The 26,708-nt window shown below is 41.5% G+C and overlaps 1 protein-coding gene across 2 annotated transcripts in view; it reads left to right on the top strand.

Annotated features, from left to right (window-relative positions):
• Window positions 1-5,333: 5,333 nt before the first annotated feature.
• GALNTL6 (polypeptide N-acetylgalactosaminyltransferase like 6) overlaps window positions 5,334-26,708 on the top strand; it is a 605,637-nt gene continuing 584,262 nt past the window's right edge. Inside the window, exons 1-2 of one of the 2 annotated variants that reach the window (XM_048509167.1) lie at window positions 5,334-5,629; window positions 6,648-6,965. In XM_048509167.1, coding sequence (XP_048365124.1) covers window positions 6,828-6,965 — 138 coding nt within the window. In that variant the 5' untranslated portion in view covers window positions 5,334-5,629; window positions 6,648-6,827. The remainder of the gene's footprint in view (window positions 5,630-6,647; window positions 6,966-26,708) is intronic. The other variant, XM_048509166.1, reaches the window with a different exon arrangement.

Genomic DNA, 26,708 nt, shown 5'->3' with positions numbered 1-26,708 from the left:
CCCACTTACCAATTGTTGTGGGCCAATCTGGCAAAATGACCCGGGGTTCTGCAGCGCTCCCCACGGCACCAGAGACGGCAATGCGGCCACCCCGATTCTGGTGCTTTTCTGCCCCCTTAGCGCGCATCATTTTTGGACCTGGTCGGAGGAGCAACATTTTTGAGTACCCCGCGCTTGGGGAACGAGCCAATCAGAAGCCAGAACAGGAGGTGGACAAAACGCGACCAGCAACGTTATGATGACGTGTGCACGTGTCAACGACAAAAGAGTCTGATCTCCAAAACGGTGTGCCAGCCAATCAAAACAAAGACCCGTCCTCCGCTGGCTGCGATCTCTGCAGAACACGTGCTCTTGGGGAATGCTGCAATTCTGACCCCGCGTTCTTTAGGGAAGATTTCCTGAAGAGCAAAATGATGTGGGGAACAACTTTTCCGTGCTCAAAAGCTGCGGAGTCTAACAAACCTGGGGTAGACTCCCTTTGGCCCACAACAATGGGTAAGTGGGAAATGGCCCTCAGTCAAAATATTTCAGTAAAGCAAATTAAACAAAGGTATCTGCTTAGCCAGAGTTGGAAACAAAGAGCCAGGTTCAATTGGTCCTTTAAATATAGGTAAATATAAAGGTATCAGAAATAAATGTCAACATTTTGTTACTTTAGTGTCTTAGCTTTCTGCTGCCAGCTAAGGACTGGGTCTAGTTTAGAAGTTAGAATTAAAAATGAATTCATTGAACCGCAATTATCCTTCACTCCCATTTGTTGAGCAGAATAATAAAGGAAAATTTAAACAATGGAAAAGCATTACATAGAACTGTTTGCAACTTCCTGCAATGGAGAAACTGTTTTATTCTTTAGAAAACTCCATGTACTCTCAAAACCCTATTTTGAAATTCAATTCTAACTCTTTTTTGCCAGTCAAAGTAGTAATCCTGTGACTTTAATTGATACTACACTTTACATCCTAGTTATCTGAATCAGAAATAAAGTAATATAACATTTTACTACAAAAGCATAATGTCCTCAATAACTCAGTGCTGTATTTCCTTCTCTTTTTAATGGCATAACAAACAGAGGAGGATTTGTGAAGAATGTTTCCCTTTTCATGAAAGACTCCAGAGGGCAAGGCTGATCAAACTGACTCCTGCTGACTAAACCTGTATGCACCATACTGATTAACAGGATCAAAAGCTTCCTCAGAATTGTCTCAGGACCTCAGCATATGTCTGCATCTTTCAGTCCTTATGGGAAAGCTGTCAACATCAGGCTTTTGCCACACAGAAGAAAGAGGCTGTAACAAGATGACATCCAACCCAACTCCATTATATAGTGGCAACATTGGGTTTGGTGGGGTTTTTTTAAAAAAACTTTTAAATTATTCTGTCCAATCATTTCTGTCAATCACCATGCAAAAAACTTCTTTGTCTTCCTAGTTTCATTCCAGAACAGATGAACTCCAGCTAGCTGCATCTATTAAATGAATACTAAGAGGAGTTCCAGTAAAATAGAGGGATCTGCAGTGAGTATGCCAGGTCAGGGAGATTCATTTCAGTACTCCTTTAGGAAGAAATGTGCTAATCCACTTTCAATGATTCTTGGAAGGTCACAATAAAAGTTCCTGTACCATCTTTTTATACTGGAATAACTTAAGGAGATATGAGCACAAGGCGTGTGCTGCATGATTGAGAGACACAATTGCAGCACAATTTCTTGTATTTCCTCGAGCGTCGCTTTCACGTTCCATTCTGTCTGTGGCAAGTGACACCACTTCTAGCATGACTTTTAATTTGCTTTGGCCCAGAAGGGGCAGATTTGCCAGTGAGCACAGCTTTGCCCCAGACATCTTTCCTGTGCCCATGACCAGCCTACCTAGCTCCATCCTTCCCACTCCTTCGCTTTGCCATTGCCACCCCTTTGTTGCTGGCTCCTTCCTGCTTCTCTAAATGGAAACAAGATATTGATACCTCAATATAATAATAACAGAGAGCTGGCTTTTGCAAGGAACAGTACAAGCAAGTTCTCTTTTTGGCTCTACCACATGCCCCCCACTCTACTTCTGTCCTCCCTGATGATCTGGAGGGCTGTTTAAAACTTTATTTCAAATAAACCTCTATTTTATAACAAGATTCTGCCTTCTTCTGCAGCAGTAGCAGGGCGAGAGAGAGTGGAGGGGGAGGGATCTAGCACATGGTCCCCTTCTTCAGCAGTGTGTATCCAGGGAATTGCTTTACTTCTCTCATTGGCCGGCACATGTTTGGGATGAACTAGAACAGGGGTCTGCAACCTGTGGCTCTGGAGCCGCATGCGGCTCTTTCAGCCTTATTCTGCGGCTCTGCGTTGCCTGTAGGTCAGAGGGTAACATGGGTGTGTTCCTCCAGCCCTCCAGAGCAGCACTGGAAAGAAAGGTGAATGGAAGGGCTCCATGCGTGAAGGTGCCGCTTTTTGTGTCCCCTCTACTCACCTCTCCTTCCAGCACTGCTCTGGAGAGCTGGAGGGACATGCCCATGCTGCCCTCCGACTCCTGGATATCAGAGGGTAGCGTGGGCATGTCTCTCCAGAGCAGTCTCTGCCATCCCCCCTCTGCCATCCCCAAAGCCGCCATCCCCCCTCTGCCCCATGGAGAAGGCGGCTGCCTGCTCTGTCAGGAAGAGGGGGTTTCCCTGCTTGGCGCCGCTGCCTCCCGCAGCGTGAGAGGCAGCAGCACCGGGCAGGCCACAGCCACCACCCCCTCTCTGCCCTACAGAGCAAGTGGCTGCCTGCTCCATTGGGCAGAGGGGGTTTCCCTGCCTGGCGCCACAGCCTCCTGCAGCGTGAGAGGCAGCAGCACTGGGTAGGCTGCAGCTGCCATCCCCCCTCTGCCCCATGGAGCAGGCAGCTGCCTGCTCTGTCGGGCAGAGGGGTTTCCCTGCCCAGCGCCTCCACCTCCCAGTGCTGGAAGGAAAGGTGAGCGCAGGGCCCCAAATGGAGGCATCTCCGTGTGGAGCCACCTCTCCGGCTCGGTAGATCTTTGGGGCCATGGAAAATGGGTCCAAATGGCTCATTGGGTGGTAAAGGTTGCTGACGCCTGGACTAGAATATTGATATAACTGTAATTTAAAGGCCTTTAGCCTTTATTTTTCAACTACAGATGTGATAAGATCTGTGCCTTTAAGAAGGAGTTCATGGGTGGAGTTAAGAGAACTAGGAAAAACAGAGACCCATTGAGACTTCAGAGAGCAAGCTGTAGGGCAGGCAGAGAATGGGTCTTTGCGTGTTAACAGATAAATACAAGAACCCACACTATAGCCCCACTGTGCGGCTAAGAGTCCCAAGGTAATTGTTCCATGCATAATGGGCCATGATTTGCTTATGGGATGGGCTTCACATTGAATAAAACAGGCCTTAATTCTGAGATAATATATTGTATTGGAGGTGTCAACTATGAACAGGTATATGGTTATAATCAAGCAAAAATGCTTGTAAGATATGTAGGGAACTGAAGAGTGCACACACAAAAAATTAATTGACAAAAATTGAGATTGGTTATGCTGGATACTATTAGGGTTGTTTCAGGTGCCATGTTTAACAACAAAGTCCTTTACACTAGGCTGTTAATAGATAGTTTAATGCCATTTTGTTGAATTATCAAATCATTAATATAAAGTTTGGCTGTATTAATGACAACCATGCTACTGGGACTGAAGTGGCCCTTATAAAACCACATACTTTTAGAGCTAGGCCTAAAATAATGTTATGATGACAGTAGGAAAGCTCCCCAAATGGTCTCTCTGTGTGAGTGCTGTCCTGAAGTTTCCATTCCTGGGAACAATTAATCATTTTACTGTGTGTCTCTGTGGTACAATTCCACATTCCTTGGAGACTACTGGAGGAAAAAAATGAGCACTGAGTTTCAGTATACATGAAGGGGATGGGGAGATGCTTTTTTAACATTAGGAAAATGGTTATCAGTATTTACTCACAGTGATTTCATGGATATGTGACCCATAGAAGGACCTCTGTAGGCCTTCAAGCCTAGCTCTGTGCTCCGTATAAAATTTCCTAGACATGCTTGCCTAGGCTTGTTTTGTAATCTTACAAAGCAGACAATTCTGCAGACTTCCTGGACACCCATTATGCTACTGGTCAAATCTAAGAGAAGCTTTTTATTATGATTGAGTTAAATCTACTTGGAAAACTTACTGTATTTCATAGCAAACCCTATATTCCAGATAAGTAGTGATGTTCATCAGTAGCAGCAAAATAAAACAGGAGCCCAGGGCATCTACTTGGACCAGCATCTGATGCATTGGATAATGTGAGCTCTGGCTCACAAAAACTTAAGATGGAATAAATTGTTCATTTTTATATAGCTGCTGGACTCCTGCTTTATTTTCGTATAAGAATGCTGATGTGTCTGTTTCATATTTTAATCATAAAAATATTTATTGACGCAAAGATTCAAAATAATTTGGATCCTGTGGAAAACTCCCCTTACAGAATGGATTTGTCAAGGGGGAGCTCCTTCCCTCTCACTTCATTTAAATGTGACACAGACAAGAAAATAAGAACTATACATGGGAGTTTGTACAGGCCTAGAATCGTGTTTAAACTGGGCTACTTCACTTGTGCAACACTAATGGATCTCAAGCATTCTAGTATTGGCTGCACACAGTGGTGGGATTCAGCAGGTTCGCACCCCTTCGGCAGAACCGGTTGTTAAAATGGTGCTTGTTAAATTATTAAATTAACCAGTTGTTAAATTATTTGAATTCCACCACCGGAACCGGTTGTTAAATTATTTGAACCCCACCACTGGCTGCACAGTGGCCAAGGATCCACTTTAAATTAGATTCTAGCTGAGTCGCATGGATATTCTGTCCCATCAGTGCCAAGTTCAAATAAGGCCACACAACAAGCAGAGCAGGTGGTCCCCTTCAGCCTGCAGTAGATTTTTTGTTGGGGGGGTGGTGGTGGTGGTGGAATGAAGGAGTATTCCAAAGGGCCCACCTGTAATACAGCCCAGGTGCAGCGTTACTTCTTACTAACTTCAGTGATATTTTGTGCGTCAGGCACGGCTTATGGTCTAATTAGCATTTCCGGGGAAGACGGGCCCTGACTTTGACCTCGAGACCAAACCGAGAGCCTAAAGGAGCACCACTGCCGGCTGTTTCTCCAAGCTTGACCCACGTCTAGCAGCCTGAGGGCTAATTGGCCTTTTTGCCTTGCCCGCTCTGTTCCGCAGCCGCTCCAACTTGCAACCCAGGACCATGACGCGCCAAGCACCCCTCCAGCGCGTGCCTTTAGCGCCCGGGTTTGCAACTCCCCGTTCACCTGCAGAGGCAGCGGCTCCGGCAACGGCTGCTCCGGGCGTTGCTACCGCCAGGCAATTGTGCGCTGAAACCGGTCCTGCTCAGCCCCGGGAAGCGGATCGGTTGGAGTAGCCTCTTCCTCCTCCTCCTCCTTTCCCAACCCTCCTCCTTTCTTGCCGAAGGAGCCAGTTTACTGCTGCTGCTTTGCCGCCGCCGCCGCCGCCGCCTGTGCACAGCTGATCATGAAGGAACCGGAGGAGCGAAGGAGAAAGAACCCGGGAGAAAACCATCGCCCTTTCCCCGCAGCTCCTTCTCTGGGACGCGGAGCTTTGGACTGGGGGATCAGGTGAGAGGGGGGGGGGGGCACAGATCCGGTTGGGAAATGGCTGAGGGCGACGCCCCCTCCCCCACCAATGCCTCAATTTCTGCTCGTGTGTACGGATGGGCGAGTGTCTGGTGTAAGGCGGGCGTCACTCCTTTCCACTCCCATCCCTTGACCGAATTGTGCCTACTACACGTGCTAGTCTCCCCCTAGCCTAGCCAGTATCTCCTGGCTAAAAGACAGGGCAAGCAGAGAGCTCGAGGGGGAGAAGGGGCGGTTGTAGCCCAGTGGGTGCGTGGGTGAGTGTGGAGAGAGAGACCCATGGGGATGTTTCCAGGCTCACTTCGAGCTTTTTGCACCGCTCCTTCACTATGGGGCTGGGGGAAGCTAGCAGTCCCCTTTCCCTGGGTGACACAAGGGGTGTCAGCATATGCAAGCAATGCTGCCTCTCGCATCCAGGTTCACTTGGAAGCTGTCATAGTCCCATAGTGTGCAGGAAGGGTAAGTCTCCCAGCGTCTTGTCCTCTGCCGTGCGTGTGTGAGTGTGTGTGAATTACAAGTCATGCCAACTGTATCCTGGCAGGGCGCTTTTCCTCTGCCAGGGAGGATGCTGAAGAGAAGGAGAGAAAGGGGGAGGCTCTTTCAAGGAAAAAGATGGTGATGTGTGAGAGAGTGGGTTTGAGTCCTCTCATCCTGGGGAGGTCCCAGGTCAAGCTCACCTTGTGATCCGTTTCCTGGCTGGAAAGAAGCTTGGCTGAGCCATTGCCAATTGCCCATCTTTGATATGACCATTGAGCATCCCTCATCTTTCCCACTTCCTCTTCTTTAAAGGATGCCGTTCCCCCTCCCCCCCCCCCATTGCTGCTTGTAACTTCTGATCATCATCAGCGGCAGCTCAGCAGCCAATCATATTGACTCCCTTGGTTTGTGTGAAAGGGGGGAGGCTTTTAGGGTCTCCTGGAATGATGGGGCAGGGCTGTCGTTGACAGGCAGCGCGGGAGATAAGCACGGGGTAACTCCTGTCTTTGCCTTGGATCCATAGATTACAAACTCCCCCTGTGAAGGGGTGACCAAGCTGGCTGCAGAGCTGAAGTTTCTGTTCGCTGTTTTGGGGTGAATCAGTAAGGCAGAGGTGAAAAGAAGCCTGCCTCCTCCATCGCCAGGGAGGGAGAAGAGAAAACCCATCACCTTGGCCTTTCTCTGACATCCACTTCAATTGGCCATGAAGAGGAAACAGAAGAGATTTCTGCAAATGATGTTGTTGTTCACCGTGACTCTGATTTTCGTGCCAAACATTGGACTCTGGTCTTTATACAGGGAAAAACATCTGGTGAAATCTTCAGAGCTGGGAGAACAGCAGGTAAGTGGAATGAGATCCCAAATGGCAGGGTGCAAAGCGAGTTATATGTGTCAAGTGGCAAGTTACAACATCTGTATAGTTGATATAAAAGCTGGACTAACCCGGGTGCTGAAATTGTTTTAACTTGGTAGTCTTCCTGTGAAAATGCTGAACTCATGCTAAGGAACTTGCAAATAAAGGAAGGTTGGTCCAAGGGATCTAGAAAGGGACAGGCTGTATGTTGTAAGAGAAAGTTGTAATGTGGTAATAGTACTGGACTTGGAGATCTTGAAAAAACACTTGCTCAAACATTGATTGAGTCGAACTGAGAAACTGAATGCAGTTCTCCACCTTTGCCGGTAGGCATTCTTTATTGTCTATAGTAGGACTGAATTTGATGCCCAAGTTTCGAAACGGAGAAACCATTAGTATGCCTGAGTACTGGAAGTTTGTTTCTAATCGAAACACTGCTTATCAGTAATGATGTGGGTGTGATAATTGAATGTGATTGTCGAAATAAGCACCTTGATAAATATAGCTGTGTTACATTTGAATGCATTATTGTTGGTAGCAATTTATGTAGACTTTTTGTTTGTGCAGGGTGCTTTGTGAGTCTTATTTTCTTTTCCTTTTCACTACTATTGATAAGGTAGGTTACTCTGACAGATGTCCACTTGCAAAAGGCTACTGGATTGATTGCAGATTTGAACCTTATTATTTTATAGTTTATCTGTTCAGCACAGTCATTTTTGCTTTTCCTGTTTAGAACTTGATGGGAACTCTTTTTAGTGACCCCTTTCTCCTTTTTGCTGAGTGGTACTGATGTAATCAGACTCTGTATGCAAAGGTGCACTGCCACACACTTATTAGTCTGTTCTATCTGCTCTATGTCATAATGTGCTCTTAAGTGTTTCAACTTTATGGACGTCTTCTTCATCTGAGATTAACAGCAGTTAACATAACCTATATTTTTGTCATAATTTTTGACTCGTTAAGTTTATGTATAGCTCGTAAACCAAAATAAGACTTGCATTAAATTAAGTGCCTTTTAGAGAGTTGCTTTAATGCAAATCTTTAAATCACTGCTACTAATAAATTAGGAAAGGCTATATTTCTTTTGAGAATGCTTCCATGATTTTAACTGTGTAATTTTTCATTTAGATTATAAATGTGTCAGAGATATATTGGGACAAGGAGTGCCAAAATACTGAAATATTTTATCTTGTAAACACTATCCTGATACCAGGATATAATTATATCCTGTATCAACTGATATATTATTATTATTTTTAATTTCAAGGACCATCACTCTAGTGTCCTTTATCGTTCCCATGTAGTGAATGATTCTGAAATACTTTGGTCAATAGAAGACACACTAATGCAAAACAAATCATTGACTGCCATCTCTGAAGATGTGCTATAGACCTTTTTATGTATATCGACAAAAAAAAGTTATGAAGTGTTCTGAATCAAGGGATTTTTTTTGACACAGCTGACATTTATAATTCATCACTTATTTTATCAACCCTCTGTCTAAAACCATTGCAAGACTGTAAAGACTTTGGAATACAAGTTGTATGTATTTTTACTAAAAAGAGGTTGTTCTGTTTGGCAGTATTTGATTATGAATAACTTTTTAGTCTTTTTTTGATGATGATTTAAGTGTTCTTCAAACTGTACAATCCTAAGCAGAGCTATGTTCTTCTAAAACTACAGACTTCAAGTGGACTTAGAAGGATGTTGACTGTTCTTGGGATTGCACTGTAAATGACTGATTCATAAATTCTTGTTTTCAGTTTACCTTTGGCATTATCTTGAACAGGGAAAAGAGGTTTAGATTTGTTGTGGAGCAACAAATGTGTGAAGAAGCAAATGCCAGTTTAAATATCAGTGCCTGGACAGTGAAGGAATGAACTTTAAAGTTGATAAAACATGTAGAATAGAAGAATTCCTGCTAGTAGTAGATCTTTTGAACTCACATTATGTGAATAACTTTGTTCCTGGCTCTACATGAGAGTCAATTGACTGCCTCTCTAAGGGTCAAATGAGATACGAATTAAAGAGATTCATGGTCAGGATTTCTGGCAGAGGAGTTGTTAAACACCCCCCCCCCCCCCCGCCATGCCTCTGATTTAAATTGATTTAAATTTAAACACTGCTCTCTCTCTCTCTCTCTCTCTCTCTCTCTCTCTGTGTGTGTGTGTGGTAAGCAGTGGCTTTGGGTAGCAATTTAGATTGAGAAAAATGAGACTGGGGGAGATAGCCACTTCCCTCAGAACTAATTCTCTGATGTAATCTTTCCCCTCTGGTGGTTCATTTGAACTTTAAAAATGAAACACGGGAGATAGTTGTCACTGAACTCCTCTGTAACATCTAGGAAAGGCCTTATGAATTTTAAACTGGCCTCAACATCACAAAAAGTATTATTAGTTCTGAGAACTGTAATTCAATGTTCTAATAATTGTGAAGATGAATGTAATTATTAAATAAATGGAAACTCTATGCCAAGATGAGACTTAGCAGTGTACATTTTGTCGATAAGTTTTCCATTGTTAATTCTAGGTTGTTGTTTTTTAATCTTTGAATTCTGCTGTATAGTTTAAGGTGCAATCAGAGGGCCAGAACCAGAATGCAGCAAATTCTTAGTTCCTAAATATGATATCGTTTATCCATATTTTGCAAATATATGCTTTAAGAAGTGGTGGGAACCCTTCTTTGTGCCAAGGAAATTGCTAGGTTGAACTTTAAATTTCATTGAAACAGGCTTTCATTTGAATAGTGTTGAATGTGAGCTGTGCAAAAATGGAACATCCATTTGAGATGAATATACCATAGAATCTACACCTTAGAGGTCACAGTTGTAACTGCAATATGGAGTCTCAGAAAAAATAGAGTGCATTTTTGCTGAAGTCTTGTGTAGCATATAAAACATGTGGCACTACACTGACACTGATTTCCCTAACTCTAGCATTGATGGCTTACTTCATACTACTTAAATGAATGTGTAATTATGTCTAAGGAACATTAACTGACCTTGTGGATTTTGACATGTTGACTAAAAATGTTGTAAACCATTCAGGGTTGGATTCAGCCAGCTTTTTGCTCAGTCTTGTCCAATTCCTTTCCTTTCTACAGCCCCTGCCTAATCCACAATTTGCTGATTCAGATCTCAGTTCAGTCCTTTTGGTGGTGAAAGGAGAACTATTTTTCCTTTTTTGTGATAGAAAAGCTGGTTGGATTTAATCCGTTGACTGTTGTCTTTAAACTTTGTTGTGGAAGAAAAAAGCTATAAACAAAACAGCTGGGTTTTTTTTTTGAACATGCAATATAGTTCATAAAAGCAATAAAGAACATATAAATAAACCGTGGAGGGTTAAAGGTCTGTCATGCTCCGGGAAACCACTTGCCATTCTTGCCTAAAAGAAACTCTGAGTATATGTACTATACATTGTTTTTAATATTTAGATGTATTTGAAATTCATTTGTATTTCTTTTGTATTAATTCGTTTGTATTCATATGCTATGTTAATGTAGAATAAATATAGTGCATTGATTTAGTCACTGATGGGCAGAATGATTTACTGTCATTGGAAGGTCTATGCTTTCACTATTGGTTCCAGATTGCATTTTCTTAAGAATTGTTAAATTCTGGTAATTTCAGTAGATTATCATTTGCAACCACAGTCTTCCCCTTATCATAGAATTGTGACATAACTGAGGAAATTGATTTTTCACCTTTATTTTTTTTTTAAGAACAAACTTTCCTAGGGTTTTGGGTTTTTTTTTTTTGAAAAGTCAGACTTGTTAATGTTTATCTCAGATAAATCAGTGGATACTATTATTAATACTAGATTTATTAAGTATATTGAAGAACAAGCCTAGCTGAGGAAGAAACAGCATGTCTTCTATCGGGGAACATGTGTCTCACCAATATTATGGAATTGTTTGGGTGTAAGAATACCTTTGAATAACAGTAGGAGACATTTAGGGAGGGAAGGTAACATGGTGTAACCCAATCTCAAATCTAAGCAGGGTCAGTACTTGTAAGGGAAACCTGCATGGAAGACTGTGCAGAGGAAGGCAATGGCAAACCACTCATTGCTTCTCATTTGTCTTGGAAGCTTCTTGCTGCGGTCACCATAAGTCGGCTGCAACTTGATGCCCCCCCCCCCCCCTCACTCTCACAGCATTTATATAATGTTTCCTGAGAGGTTTTTGACAAAATCTCTCACCACAGATTAAATTTAGCAATAATCAGAAATAAGGATTCTCTTATGTGGTGGGAACTGCTTTAAAAAATGGAAAGCAGAGCTTAGGAGTAAATGGACAATTCTTGTAATAGAGGGAATGGTGTAATGTGATTCCCCAGGTAACTGTGTTGTGACCAGTGTTGTTTGACTTAAATATGTGTCAGGTGTTTTTTATGTTATCAACAGATTATCCATGTTTGTAGATAATCCCAAATTAAGGTAAAAATCTCCCCCCCTCCCAATAATTGAGGATCTCTAAAACATTTTCCCCAAGTGTCAATAACATGTCAAATAAGATTAAGTGGAAGTGAATGAAAAGTGATACTGACTGATGCAAAAAATCCAAATTTCACATTTAGATTGAAGAACTCCAAACAAAGATGTGATTAACCAGGATCTTTGGGTGATGGTGAATATGAAATGCTGACGCAGTCCATGAGTAGTATAGGTATGGAAATAATCTAACAGGTGATTTCCATGCCCAGTGTCTTAGTGCTTGTATGTACACTGGTGTCTTAGTATCTATGTGTACAAAGGTGTGACTGCATTAGGAATACTTCATATAGTTCTGTTTGCCTTGTTTTGAAGAAGATAATGTAGAACTGGAAAAGAGCAACCAGAATGAATAGAGATTTTGATCATCTTCCCTATAAGGAATGCAGGAACACTTTTAGTTTAGGGGAGAAAAATAGAATTTGGGCAGACATGATGTTGTAATGAGATAGCTCTAGGCACAAGTAGACGAGGCTTTGGAGATTACTGCTGGATCTCAGATCTCTTTAAATATCTTACTAGGCAGCAGAGTTGTAAGAACTTCTCCACATTGGTCCTTCCCCCAAGCATCTTTTGTGAACAGAAATGTAAAGACACTGGGGATCCACTCATGGATCTCCAACCTCATCTAGCTATGTTGGGCTTATCCAGTGATTCAACCCCATCCCACCCCCAAGTTATTACTTCAGGTGAAATTTTTCCTGACAAAGTTTGGCAATTATCATTAGTTTAGATTACTTTAAAGGGGAATAAACCCATTGGCAGCTGTGTCTATCAATGGCTATTAGCCACAATGAAACATTCCTGTTCAGAGACCATACGTCTTTCCTGGGGGATGGGGGCTGTGGAGAAGGAGCATTGTTTTCAGGACCTGATTTTGGATAGGTCTTTTTTGCCTGATCCAGCAGTGCTCTTAAGCTGGTAATGTAGATCATGTGTTGACATGCCATATGAAGGAGCTTTAATAATTGTATTAACTAACTGTAATAAGCAAAGTGGTCCCAAATAAGGATTATTATACAATAAGATTATTGTGTAAAAAAAGTATATGAACTCATTAAAATGCTGTTTGTTAGGAAAATGATAACCCAGACTATAGCATCTGAAGTTTCAAACTAAAATTAATGTGCTTCCTGTTCTTTATAAACCAGTCACCATGGAATCCAGAGAAATTTAAGACAGTGTGGTTTTTAATGTTTTTCTTTACTACCCTGTAAAGTCTGATTGGTGCTTTTGAGCACTATTTACATTTTTAACTTTAAAAAAATTATTCTGACTCTTTTCTTCTTTGTCATTTTGTTTGTCACAGGAGCATTAATACAAAAGAATTTAAAATGCCTTCAAAGATCTTATCTGGCACATTCCCAAGACAGGGACTTGGGATTTTACTTTCATATTCTGATTTTTCTCTTATTTTACCACTTTTTTGAGTAATCTGCCAGTGATTCATTAATGGCTTGGTAACCTTGACAGAATCCTTTCAGTGAATCTCTAATAAGTTTTTAATGTATTTATTTTATATAGCTCTTCTACAGTATACAGAAGATATTATTACAGAATGTAACTTGACTATGTTTGCTAACTATTGCTAGGCTTTCAAGTGATCTCATTTTTATGACTATAGGTCCATTATTGCAGTTCCTTCCTTCCTTCCTTCCTTCCTTCCTTCCTTCCTTCCTTCCTTCCTTCCTTCCTTCCTTCCTTCCTTCCTTCCTTCCTTCCTTCCTTCCTTCTTCCTTCCTTCCTTCCTTCCTTCCTTCCTTCCTTCCTTCCTTCCTTCCTTCCTTCCTTCCTTCCTTCCTTCCTTCCTTCCTTCCTTCCTTCCTTCCTTCCTTCCTTCCTTCCTTCCTTCCTTCCTTCCTTCCTTCCTTCCTTCCTTCCCCCCCTCTCTTTCTCTAACTCAGAACCATCTTCTTTTAGATAATCATATTCCTTGGCTTCTTGTATTCCTATCTGTCTTGTTTTTCTCCAGCTCTTTTCCCAAGAGCACAAAGAAATGTGCATTGTTTTACGCTCACAATGGCCTTGTGAAGTAGGTTGGGTGAAGAGAAACTGATTGTCCCAGGAAGCTCTGAGGCTGAATAAGTAATTTGAACCTGGGTCTTCCCTTTAGCTAGAGTTGCCAGCCTCCAGTGGTAGCTGGAGATCTGCTACAGCTATTACAACTAATCTGCAGGTGGCAGAAATCAATTCATCTGAAAATGGCTGCTTTGGAAGATGGACTCTATGGCATTATATCCCGCTCAAGTTCCACTCTTACCTGAACCCCTCCCTCTTCAGGCTCCATCCCTCAAATCTCCAAGTCTTTTTTTCTACCTCTAGCCCATCGCTCTGATTGCTACATAACACTTTTCTGGGAGGATTTTAAGCAGCAAAGACAAGATGGTCCCAATTTTTCCATATAATTTTCATGATCGAGAAGCGCAACTGGAAGTAGCTGTGGAATGCTTAAAAATGCAAACCAATAATGGCAATCTTTATCGTGACCATCTAGAGAATTAGTAGTGAGCAAGCTTTCCATTCCACCTGAATTGAACTTCAGGCTGGAAAAAAGCAAAGGGAAAAACAAAAATGGAAGGAAGGAGGATAGATGTTGCTGGGCGTGATAAGGAACTCAGCTCTGAGAATGTAACAGACTTACTGGAAAAAAAGATGTTCTACAGGATAAATTCATTTAGAAAGTGCTGTGTGCAAACAAGCTCCAGTTCACACTTGAGGCTACTTGAATGAAGAGGTAATGGATACTGGCCCACTGAAAATTGAAAACATAATTGGCTCTAACTTCAGCAGATGATCCCAGATCAACGCATAGATGTCCTTTAGTTTGGCCCTAAATGTTCGAAACACTTTATACATTATTTTTATCATTCAGACGACAACTTAAGGTTGCCCTTCTTCTGGGTTGCCAACTTGTCTTCAGCCAATTGGTCTCTGGACTACAGAGATTAGTTTCCCCCAGTGAAAATGACTGCTTTGAATGGTGGACATTGTATTCCACTGAGGCTCCCCAAACTCTCGCGTCCACAGGCTCTATTCCCAAAGCTCCAGAAGTTTCCCAACCTGGAGTTGGCAACTGTCCATTGTGTTATAGATTTGGGCTAAAAAATGTTTTCTGTGTGATTGTGCATTATTTGAACAGAAGACAGTTAATGTTCCTACCCCACAATACTATACCATGCTGCCTTTGCAGAGTGTTCCTTGCAGAACTTAAAACACATTATGTTTTATTATTGTCAACAATAACTAATAATTCGGTCACATGGTTTTTCTGTGGTCCATCTTTTCTTTGGAAGGGCCAACCACAGTTGATGTGCAAGGCTCCTTAAACTTGCTGTACTCAGGAGAGTGTGTAAGATATTTTTATTTCAGTGGACATTTGGTGGCGAGTAAACTGTTTGGGATTTGTTTTTAATGGTGTAGTTTACTTGTTGCCTGACCTGAATGTTTCAAGCTAGCCTGATCTTCTCAGATCTTGGAAGCTAAACAGTGTTGTCTCTGTAAGTATTTGTATGGTACCAGTGGTGGGATTCAGCAGGTTCGCACCTGTAACGAACTAAGTCAGACAACCAGACTCTTCTTGAAAAGTAGAAAGAGATCTTTATTAAATGGCTAGATTCATTGAGGTCCTTGAGAGGAATGGACTTCAAAGTACAAAAAGACTTCAAGAGAATTCTGGCCCGACCCTCTCAGACAGATTTGCACTCCAAACCAGGCCAGTCTGGGAAACGCGCCAAGCAAAGAGATAACACAGAAACACAAGCAAAACAGTGAAACAACAACAGGTGTCATGTGTAATGGACAGCATTCCAATTCCCCTCTTCACAGCACCACTTCGGCAGAACCGGTTGTTAAAATAGTGCTTGTAAAAACCCAGTTGTTAAATTATTTGAATCCCACCACTGGAACCGGTTGTTAAATTATTTGAATCCCACCACTGGATGGAACCATTCAGCCAGATATGTTCCCCATAATGGGAGACTACCCAGCCTTCTCTTTGTTGCTTGGTACCACTTGGTTGGTCAGTGGAGGAAAAATTTGGCAGTGGCACAGTGTCACTCCCAACACATCCCCATAAGTGATGCCACATAGCTGACATGATGCTGATATGATGCTCTGGGACTGAAACAAAGCTCCTTCCCACCCTCTCCAGGTAATTCCAAGCCATTGGCAACTCTCACCCCATGTGTTTTGTTGTTTGTGAAGACAGCTTGATCATGCTTAGCTTTAACATCTGCAGACTATGTAGAGTTTTTTTACAGTGAAATATTTAAACAAACAAAATGGATGCAGTTGTATGCATAGACTGCAGCATAGTCTGAGTAAGCAACTTTTAAAATGCTAGAGCTTTTATTGCTCCTTAAGAGCACCAATTATTATTTTTATTCATTAGCAATATGTTTCTGTGGTGCTCAGTTTGCTAGAGGGAGCCCTCCTGTGGCTAATTTAATACTTACTAATTTGCAGGGATATTATCAAACAGCATATTTGGAGAGATAAAAATGACTCTTACTCTTCAGACGACTTTTGCTATAGCTACAATGCTAACTCTTTTATGCTTAAATTAGTTTTTTTATATTTCCTGCATTTGTGCAGTAGCTCATACTGACCCACTTTAAATATGTTCAAACTTTAAACATTTTTGTGTGCTTAGAAATACAAGTGGCCTTTTTTTCTTGCTTAGAGGTTTGCCATTTGGTACCATTTGGTACTCTTGAAATTATAATTGATCTCTCTAATTCATGTGATTATGACATAAGATGTTGTCATGACACTTGGCAGGGTAAATAAAATAAAGATAATAAAACTTGTCAAAGGGATTGCTTTCCTTAAAACATTATCAAGAGTGGCTCAGGAAACAGATAAATCACAGCAGTTGCGGTACCCATATATGAATTGATTAGGAGTGGTTAGGAGCAGTGGACCCTTATCTGGTAAACTGGGTTTGTTTGCCCTGTTCCCCCACATGAAGCCTGCTGGGTGACCTTGGGGGTACTCACAGTTTTCTCTGAACTCTCTCAGCCCCACCTACTTTACAATGTGTCAGTTGTGGGGACAGGAAGGGAGGGAGCTTAAGGCACTTTGAGGCACCTTACAATTATGAAAAACAGACTATAAATCCAAACTTGTCCTCATCTTCCTTCTCCTTCTTCTTCTTCTGCTTGTTATGGAACTTATAGGAGTGGATCTGACTTCGCTGTTACCTAGGTGAAAACCACTTGAGAACTCCAGTATGTGCCTTCCTGTAATTACCTTTCTCTAAGGATGCAAATATAACAAATAAATCCAGCTAATAAAAGCATTTGTTGAAGTTTGTAGAGTTTGTATAGAGGCAGAGAGGCAACAGAAATATTTACCATTAATCTTATCTGCATAAAAATTTAGTTTAATGCATTAGAGCTCTGATCCAGAAAGTACATGACAACTGTTATGAGGAACTCTAAAAAAAATGGATTGGATCTGGGATACATTTTTAATTAAATTGGGGGTCTTCAGCAAAAGGAGGTTTAGTGGAAATGGCTTCCCTTAAAGAGAAAATGTAAAATGAAACTGGTGTGGCATAGTGATTAAGAGCAGTGGACTCTAATTTGGATAATGTCGTTTGATTATCCACTCTTTCACATGAGACCTGCTGGGTGACGTTGGCCAGACACAGTTCTCTCAGAACTTTCTCACCCCACACAGAGGCAGTCGGTGTCAAACTACCACTGACATCTCTTGCCCTTGAAAACCCTGCAGAATCACCATGTCAGCTGTGACTTGATGACATGTGCTCACAGACATACAGATGCATACAAAGGTGGATTTTGCACAGCAAAAATATAACATCAATATGATGTTATAAAAGCATTTTGGGGAGAACTTCACAAAGCTCTCTTCCCTAAAACGGCTTCAGCCCATTATATTCCTATCAACCCAGGTTTTTCAAAAATTGCTAAACTAGCTTTTTTTTCCTCTCTAACCTCGGTTGAAGACGTTCCCTGCCTGCTGAGAAAGCACAAGCAGGCAGGAAATGTTTTATTTCTCCTGTCCAAACCTCTTGCTTTCCTTTCTTGTGCTCATGATCACCATTTTGTGTGCTGCAGCAGATTATCCATGAAGATTCCCCACAGAGGTTTCCTCTGCTTGTAGCTCATCTGCACACAACTTGGCTGTAAATAGTAGATGAATAAAGTTTGTGTTGGCTAGCAGTCCCATTCTCATGTCATTTTCCTTTTGTTTTGTTTTGAGGGAATTGTCTGTGAAGCTACAGCAACACAAATATGTGCATATTGTAACTTCTTTAATTGTGTTGCCATAGCTTCGCAGACATCCCCCTCAAAACAACAAAAAAGGGAAATGATACGTGCACGGGATCACTAGGCAACACAAACTTTATTCATCCACTTTTTACAGCAAAATTACGCATTGATGAGCTGCAAGCAGAGTGAACCTCCATGAGAAATGTTCCTGAAGAATCTGCTGCAGCACACAAAATGGAGGGAGCTACTGTGAAACTGACAAGAAATCCATGCAGCGGGGGGGGGGGGGATCAAATCAAAAGATTATTTTTGTCAAATTAAACACCTTTTAATTAAACTGTCTCTTGAACTTGGATTTTATGTTGCTAAAAACATGAATGGTTTAGTACAACTAGAATTACATTTGTAGGAGTGCGCAATGTTGAATTTTTGTGACACACACACACACACACACACACAGACACACACTGGTTCATGTAGCATACTCTATTTGTATATAGAATGGCCAGTTATTCTCCGTTAAATCTTAGCGTTCTGAGAAAAAGCAAATGCATTGTTACCACATTTCTATCCTACCCTTCCTTCAAGAAGCTTAAAGTGATGCATATCATTCACTTCTCTCCCATTTTATCCTCAAAGCAACCTAGAGTTGCTAACATGGTTCCTGCTAACATTGTGAGTGTTCAGGGTATATGTGGAACCATTGAAAAACAGTACACTGTGCTTTCAACATCACTTCCTTTGAGAACCTGGCAGTGACATCATGGCCATAATGCAATAATAATGTTTCAGAAGTTCCTTAAATCTTTATAGCAAAGACAATTGCTGTTTGGGGCATTTGTGGAGTGTTGTGTCTGTGATATCACCGTCTTCAACACTCACAAGATAGCAGCAGGAGAGCCACAGCAAAAGTGGGAGAATGCCCACCAAAATTGGGTCACTAGAAATATGAAGTAGGATGAGCTGAGACAGGGTGACTAGCCCAAGGTCAGCCAGCAAGTTTTGTAACATGGTTGGGATTTGAACCTGTGTCTCATAGATCCTAATCAGATACAACACTGGCTCTTATTCTGGGAAAGTATGAGGAGCAGTAAATAATGTGAGCTATATGATCTAGCCATTTTTTCTCTGCTATTCATCAATTTCAAGCAGGAGAAACTCTTGGATTCCCCCCCCCCCCCTGCCCCTAGCACACCCCTCACTTCAGGCTTGCTGCTGCTACCTACTGGCTACCACTTCAATATGATTCCTGCCCTGGCGAGTATCACATCACTATTGCCAGTTTTCTTGGACTACTTTGGGTTACTACTCAAAATTATTTTTGTACTCCAGCAGCGTGCTTTTTGCAGTGCATGCTCATTCCTATATTGCTCAATTAATTTTTTTGTGCGTAAGGTTATTATCCTCAAATTAATGTTTTTTTTTACCGGAACCCGACTTTTCTACAGCCTTATGTTTTGCTTGGGTTTGTAGAATCTTGCACCACAGTCACAGCTATCCTCAGCATATGGACTTGCTTAGCATTTCCAAATAAATATAGTGATCCTTATAAACCATTTCATAACACAAGTTCTCTAGGAAACTTACAGTCTACTATGAAATGTAATAAATATGTAAAGATAGCATTGTAATTAAAATGAGAATCAACAGTTATTTAATTTCAGAAATAAATGCCAACAAGGTAGCAGTAATAATAAAAGCAGCAGGAAGCAATGTTTTTTTCAATTAGTTCTAAATGTTTCCCTGTAGCTTCCATGGCTTATCAGAGGCTCCCCCCAAATATTATTCCACTGTTCTCAACTAGTTTGTCTCATGATATTTACTTGTACTAGGTTTTTCCCATTCCTCTTGATTCAATTTCTGAGACAATCTCTTTTGTCTCAAAGTCTTTGTAAGTCAGGGACTTTTGCATTGATAAATAAAACTAGTGGATATTATACAAGAACTTTGAAAACATTAAATAAAGAAGGCACTTTAAAAACACTAAAATAATAGCAAAGTGCACTGACCACTAAAAATGACTTGAAAATTATTTGATGTATCTAAAACTGACATAGTAACCATCAGAACAATATATGAGTAAAACTTCACTGACTTGTACAGCATACAGAAAAGTATTTTTTACATTAAAAATAATTACACTCTGAAGCGAAGGCAATCTAAAGCTACTTCTCAACAGTTGATGACAAACAAAGATTTTCTCAGAACTTCTGGAGATGATCTACTCTTCAGTGAAAACCTACTTCAGTCAGATTTGAACAGATTCAAGTACAGTTTGGGAGCTGGATCCAGAGAACTGTTTAGATTCAAAGAACGAGCCTGCCTGTCAGTGGTCCTTTAAAATTCCTGTTCTTTGAACAGCCCCCTTGCCTGAGTACAAACTGCTATCAAAACTGTCTTCAGTTTCAACAGTAATCTGCCATGGGCCTTGCTAGGCTGCTGCTCGACAGTAACAAGTTTAATTGTTCCCATGGGGTCAACTTTCAAGAAGCTATTTTCACAGTTTTTTGGAACCTAGTCCTAGCTGGGGAAAACAGTTCACATCCAGAAATGTGGGAAGTGTGGTTGGACAAGGCTGGTAACTTGACCCCCCCCCCCCCCCACAATGTCAAAAATTAGAGTTATGAGGACGTCTGATTCTTATTGTGTTCCAATATGCCTGGGATACTGATTTTAGGATGGGCTAACAAAACGTTTATCAGCAACCTGTCTTCTATTCTGCTTTCTTTATTAATGTATTTGAAGGTATTTGAAAGGGGTTGGGAAATATTGTGTTTGAGTTGAAGATTTTATGAAGCAATACTGGCAAATGTTGAAACAAATATTGTAAAAGTCTACTTAAATGCAGATCTACTTCCATTTTTTTATTCAACAGTCTGATCATATTGTAGCATTGTAAAGACATTCCTGTTTTAAATTTCTAGTTATACATTATGGGCCTTGGTTTCTTTTGAAGGTTGATCTATGACAGTAGCACTCAACCTTCCTAATGCTACGACCCTTTCATACAGTTCCTCATGTTGTGGTGACCCCCAACCCTAAGATTTATCCATTTTACAAATGATGCAGAGAGTCTTAGGCAGCCACTGTGAAAGGGTCATTCGACCCCCAAAGGGGTCCCGACCCCCAGGTTGAGAACCACTGATCTATGAAGTCCTTCCTCAAGATTCCTTAAAAAAAATAGTTTTATTGGCGTGCGTCTAACAACAAGGTTAAAAAAACCTTAAGTGTACTTCAGTTTACTTAAGAGGGGACAGTGATTTCTGTCAATTCCTCTCCCTTCAGATACTGCCCTCTGAGGCCATCCATGCTTTATTCCTAAAGGTTAGAGGACCCTAAAGAATAGCATCCTTGGGAGAGGTCTGCAGGGATGGTTATAAGTGGCAACTATTGTAGTCTCTTAAGAGAACTTGAATTTTTGAAAAGTATTTGAATGCCAATTACTGTTCTGTTGCATTTCCCCCATCATGTCATTTATCATGTTCACTAATGGAATAAAATGCAATCTTATGCCTAGTTACATACAAGCAAGTTTTATAACTTCAAAATATAACTGTGTGCATGTGACTAGGCACACATTACAGCCAATCACTTAGGTCTCTTGTTTAGGAAGGATATTCTTAAGGTTTAGAACAAAATACTGTGGGCACAATTCTTTGCTTGTGGTGAGAATCAATGTATTGTCAAAGGCTTTCACAGTCAGAATTAATTGGCTGTTGTGAGTTATCTGGGTTGTGTGGCTGTGGTTTTGTAGATTTTGCTCCTTTTACCTGTATCTGTTGCTGGCATCTTCAGAAGCATATCAGGGTAATGTGTTTCTTTGTTTCACCACGTGGAGTGATTATGTGGCAGAGAATATGTTTCATCCACCTAAAGGGTGTGTCTGTATAAGAAACATTTGCATGTCCAATTACATTTGCAATTGCCTTTGTATGTGTCTGGGTGAAGTTAATTTGCAATTGCATTTGAATGTCTCTGGTTTTTGGTTTCAGTATTTTTTTTAACACCGGTGGCCAGGTTCGTCAAAGACTCTTCCTTTTTGCTGCCCAATGATGGGACCACCACTTCTCAGATCCCCTTGACCCAATAACCACACCACACTCCTGGCTGGGATAAATTACTTGGCCATAGCCAACCGTTTATTGCGCAGTAAGAAGCGGGATGCGCAGCATGGAATTTTGATCTGATTTGGAACACTGGGCAGCCCTTCCTCAGGGGTGCCCCCTGGGCAAACTGTTCTTCTTGCTGCCCCCTGGTGGCTGAATGGATGCCGTTGCCGTGGAGCTCCAGCAGGCAGTTGGCCTCTTACTGGAGCTTTGCTGTGATGCTTAGCTGGGCAGTTGGCCTCTTGCCATAGCATTCCGTACCAAAATGGGGGGGAGCTCCTTAGCTTTCCTCCCCCGGCCCCTCAGAGAAATTCCTATGCGCCAAACTGCTGAATGACTGTGACAAAGAAGCATTCATTAACGTATCACCAAAACATAAGGGAGAAGTGGGCGGGCAAGTTGCTGGCCGGCCGGAGCACAGGGTCAGCACAAAGGCCGAGCCGGCCTTTTGTAGGCTCTGGCAGGTCTCCCACTGGGTGACGTTGCGCCTGCCCTCAAGGGGCATGGCTGGGAGGCCCCCCATCCGCTCTTACTAGGGCGGATGCCAGGGGCTTCATCCTGCTCTTCCTTGGCAGCAACTTCAGCCGTGGTGATTCACAGCCGCTCTTGTTCAAACTGTCCCAGTGTTTGTGGATTTCAGTGGATTTCTTGTGTAGTTTGACATCGTAGCTTTCAAAGTCGTCAAACATTTCTATGTCCGTTGAGAATTTCTGTTGAAATGGGCATAAGTCTCACATTCTGAAGAGTTTTGGATGAATGTTTTAATTTTAGTCATAAAGAAAAACCCGTAAAAAGCTTTTGCCTGACAAACAACTGCTCTTTTAAGCATAGAGGCCCTGAACCCTCAATTTTAATATGCTTGTTTGGGCACCTTAGTTCTTTCTTCATGATCCAAATTGTTGGTTATATACATTATTAGCATAATTTAGCAGATACCAATAAACACCCAGATGCTAGCGAGTTGCATGGTATAAAAGTTTACTAGCTAAAAGGGTAAGGTAACATGGAGATAAAACAATAAATACTATACTGTGACAGCTGTTCCAGCACATGGTTAGAACTGACTCTGAGTCTCTGAGATCAAAGAAAGCAAGTTAACTTTATAACTTCAGATATACATGCTCACAAACATGTAAGCAATGGCTATTCAAACTGGCCAATAGCTAATCAATAGGTCAGGTTGTGTGAATGTGACCTCAACATCCTGTTTACATACAAGCAGATAGTTAACACTTTCATGACTGGTAGTGACAGACACTTCGAAATATCAACCAGTTCAACCACGTTTCTGGTATTATTTTCCTTCTGAAGAAGACCTAATTGTGGTTTAAGTGGCAGACTTAATTTTTCAGGGAAGAGGGACATGGTAGAGAAAGTGATTGAACCTGTCCAGCTGGCTGGAACAGCAGGGGTTTGAGTTCAACATACAGCAAAGAAAGAAGATAGCAAGTGCATAATATCTTTGTGACTTGTTACTTTTTAAAAATATTTGGATACATATATTACCATTCTATGACCATACATGAATTTTTAAAAGTGTGCCAGTGAACAACAACATAAGCTGTCAATATGGTGAGCAGTATAAACTAACAACATAAAATGTCAATATTAAGCCATGAAACAACAATTTGGGAGAATGGAACTAAATTTAAACTATTCAGCAGCATAGAAATATCCATAAAACAGGCCAGAAGCAGACCATGGAAGTTGAAAGAAGCCTGGACAAAAAATAAATGTTTCAGCCTAATATCTGGAAAGCAGTAGTGTAGGTGTCAGACAACCTTTGATGAGATCTTTCCACTGAAAAGGTTGTGTCTCTGGTCACCACCTGCTTTATCTCTGAAAATGGGGTTCACAGAAAGTGTGTCTTGGGTGGCAGATCTTTTTGTAGTCAGAGTTTCACACTAGGATCTAAGAGATCCATGTTTGAGTTTCCACTGTGACATGGAAACTTGCTGGGTTAACCTTGAACCAGACACATGCTCTCTGTCTCAACAACCTAATAGGAAGGTTATGAAGATAAAATGGAGGAGAAAAGAATGTGCAGAAAAAGTCTCTATTCCAGCAACCTCTATTCCAGTCCTGTAACGAATGTGAAGAGATCAGTGGATTTGACCCATACATACAAACCTGTGCCCTATCTCCTACCAGTCACCCTGAGATGTCATCTGAAAATGCCTTAAATAATTTTGAATAACTTATTTGCACAGTTCCAAGTTCTCAGGTTCACTCCAGGAATATGCATCAAACCTGTTAATCAAAATTTGATTTTTCCTTATCTGTATTATCATCACGCTGCAGATTATTAAATATGTCTTTTCATCTGCTGCATGAAGAAAAAGTGCTGACTGGGCCAATGTCATTCTGACCTGCTACTTGTAATGCAGTGCAACTCAAATACTTATTTACATCCTTGCCAGTTCTGTACAGTATTTTCTGCAAGAGCCAACTTTCCTGAAGGCACTTGCTGGCCTATTATGTTGCATCACTGTTTAACTTACATATGTTGTCATCTAGTAAGGTATAATACTTCTTGCTGAAAATTTTGTAAAGTAATTCCTCAAGAAACTGAAGTGTGGAACAAACTTTCCTTAAGCACTGTAGAACTCTTTATGACAACTGAAATCAAGATGGATGCTGCTGTCACGTGGCTTGCTTTACGGGTGATCTTCAGGACCAAGTTCATCTATTCCATGCCATCGCCTCCCTGAAATACAGTCATTATAACTTGACAGCTTGTTCAGCAGATCTTGGGGGTGGTGCTTATGCACGCTGTAACTTTAATTGTGTGCAGAATTTGAACAGTACCATCCTTTTTAGTATCAAATAGAATTCATAACCTTTGTCACATCAGAAATTCAGAGAACAGAGTAGATAAAGATTCTCTTTGGCTTTCCACTGAACAGTTTGGTGATCTTCTTTTGGCTGAAAAGTGTTCTTCTGATTAGTTAGATTGAACTAGGCTTGATCAAACCCAAAAATATTAGGTAAAATTTGGGTTCAGGGTTTTTCGGCTTTAAAATTATTGGTAAAGTCCAAATCCTTCAAATACCTATATCAGTAATCCTGAATATATTTGGATTTTCCTGAAATTTGTTTAAGCTCCATTTCAGGTTATGGGGAGTTGGGGGAGGGGTCTGTCCTTGTGTGTGCGAGGAGAGGTATTTTTCAAGGTAGAGGTACCAAACTTGCAGGGTGACTTTGGAAGATTCTCCTGAGAATAGCCTCCAAATTTGTTCAAGTTTGGTTCAGGGGGCTCAATTCTTTGGACCCCGAAAGGGGATATCCTCATCTCCCAGTGGAAACATAGAAACAATGAAAGTGAGGCATGCCCTTTGGGGGACCAAGGAATTGGACCCCATGAACTAAACTTCATTAAACTTGGGTGTTCTTCTCAAGAATGACTCCCAAAGCTACCCCACAACTTTGGTGCTTCTAATTTAAAATATATCCCCCCTACAGAAACCCAAAACATTTCCTATAGGCTACAATGGAGCAAAGTTGCAAAACATCAGAGCACCCAAAAGTGTGTTAAAAAAGCTTCCCAATTTTCACACCATAAACTTACATAGAGCTGGCTGTTGTGCTTCAACTGCATAGTACTGGAGATTTTGCGGGAGGATGACTCTGGTGGGGGTGTTGTTAAGAACATAAGAACATAAGAACAAGCCAGCTGGATCAGACCAAAGTCCATCTAGTCCAGCTCTCTGCTACTCGCAGTGGCCCACCAGGTGCCTTTGGGAGCTCACATGTAGGATGTGAACGCAATGGCCTTCTGCAGCTGTTGCTCCCGATCACCTGGTCTGTTAAGGCATTTGCAATCTCAGATCAAAGAGGATCAAGATTGGTAGCCATAAATCGACTTCTCCTCCATAAATCTGTCCAAGCCCCTTTTAAAGCTATCCAGGTTAGTGGCCATCACCACCTCCTGTGGCAGCATATTCCAAACACCAATCACACGTTGCGTGAAGAAGTGTTTCCTTTTATTAGTCCTAATTCTTTCCCCCAGCATTTTCAAATGAAGGCCCCTGGTTCTAGTATTGTGAGAAAGAGAGAAAAATTTCTCTCTGTCAATGCATTTTCTACCCCATGCATACACCTTTTTATAGACTTCCAATCATTATCCCCCCTTAGCGCCTCCTCTCCCAAACTAAAAGAAAGTCCCAAGCAGCTCGCAGCCTCTCCCTCCCATAGGGAAGGTGCTCCAGTCCCTCCAATCATCCTTGTTGCTGCCTTCTCTGCACTTTTTTTCTATCTCCTCAATATCCTTTTTTTTGAGATGTGTTGCTGCTTACCAAGAACTGGACACGAGATACTCCAAGGGCGCGAAATTCAGCACCACTGCTTTTAAGCTATATAAAGGGCATGACAATCTTTTGCAGTTTTATTATCAGTTCCTTTCTCCTAATGATCCCCAGACATAGAGCTTCTGCCTTTTTCACAGCTGCCATGGCATTGAGTTGACATTCCCATGGAACTATCAACTAAGACGCCCATCAAATCCCTTTCCTGGTCTTTCTGTGACTGATAGCACTGAAACCCTCTGTAAGCGATGTATGTGAAGTTTGGATTTTTTGCCCCTGTGTGCATCACTTTACATTTTGCTACATTGAACTGCATTTGCCATTTCTGAGCCCACTCACCTAATTTATCAAGGTCCGCTTGGAGTTCTTCGCAATCCTTTGTGGTTCTCACCACCCTACATAATTTGGTATCATCTGCAAACTTGGCCACCACGCTACCCAGCCCTACTCCCAGGTCATTTATGAATAGGTTAAAGAGCACTGGTCCCAAAACGGATCCTTGGGGGACACCACTACCTACATATCTCCATTGTGAGAACTTCCCATTTACACCCACTCTTTGTTTCCTGTTTCTCAACCAGTTTTTAATCCA

Source organism: Sphaerodactylus townsendi, linkage group LG10 (genome assembly GCF_021028975.2).
Source record: "Sphaerodactylus townsendi isolate TG3544 linkage group LG10, MPM_Stown_v2.3, whole genome shotgun sequence".
Lineage (NCBI taxonomy): Eukaryota > Metazoa > Chordata > Lepidosauria > Squamata > Sphaerodactylidae > Sphaerodactylus > Sphaerodactylus townsendi.
This window is presented reverse-complemented; position numbering and strand designations above follow the sequence as displayed.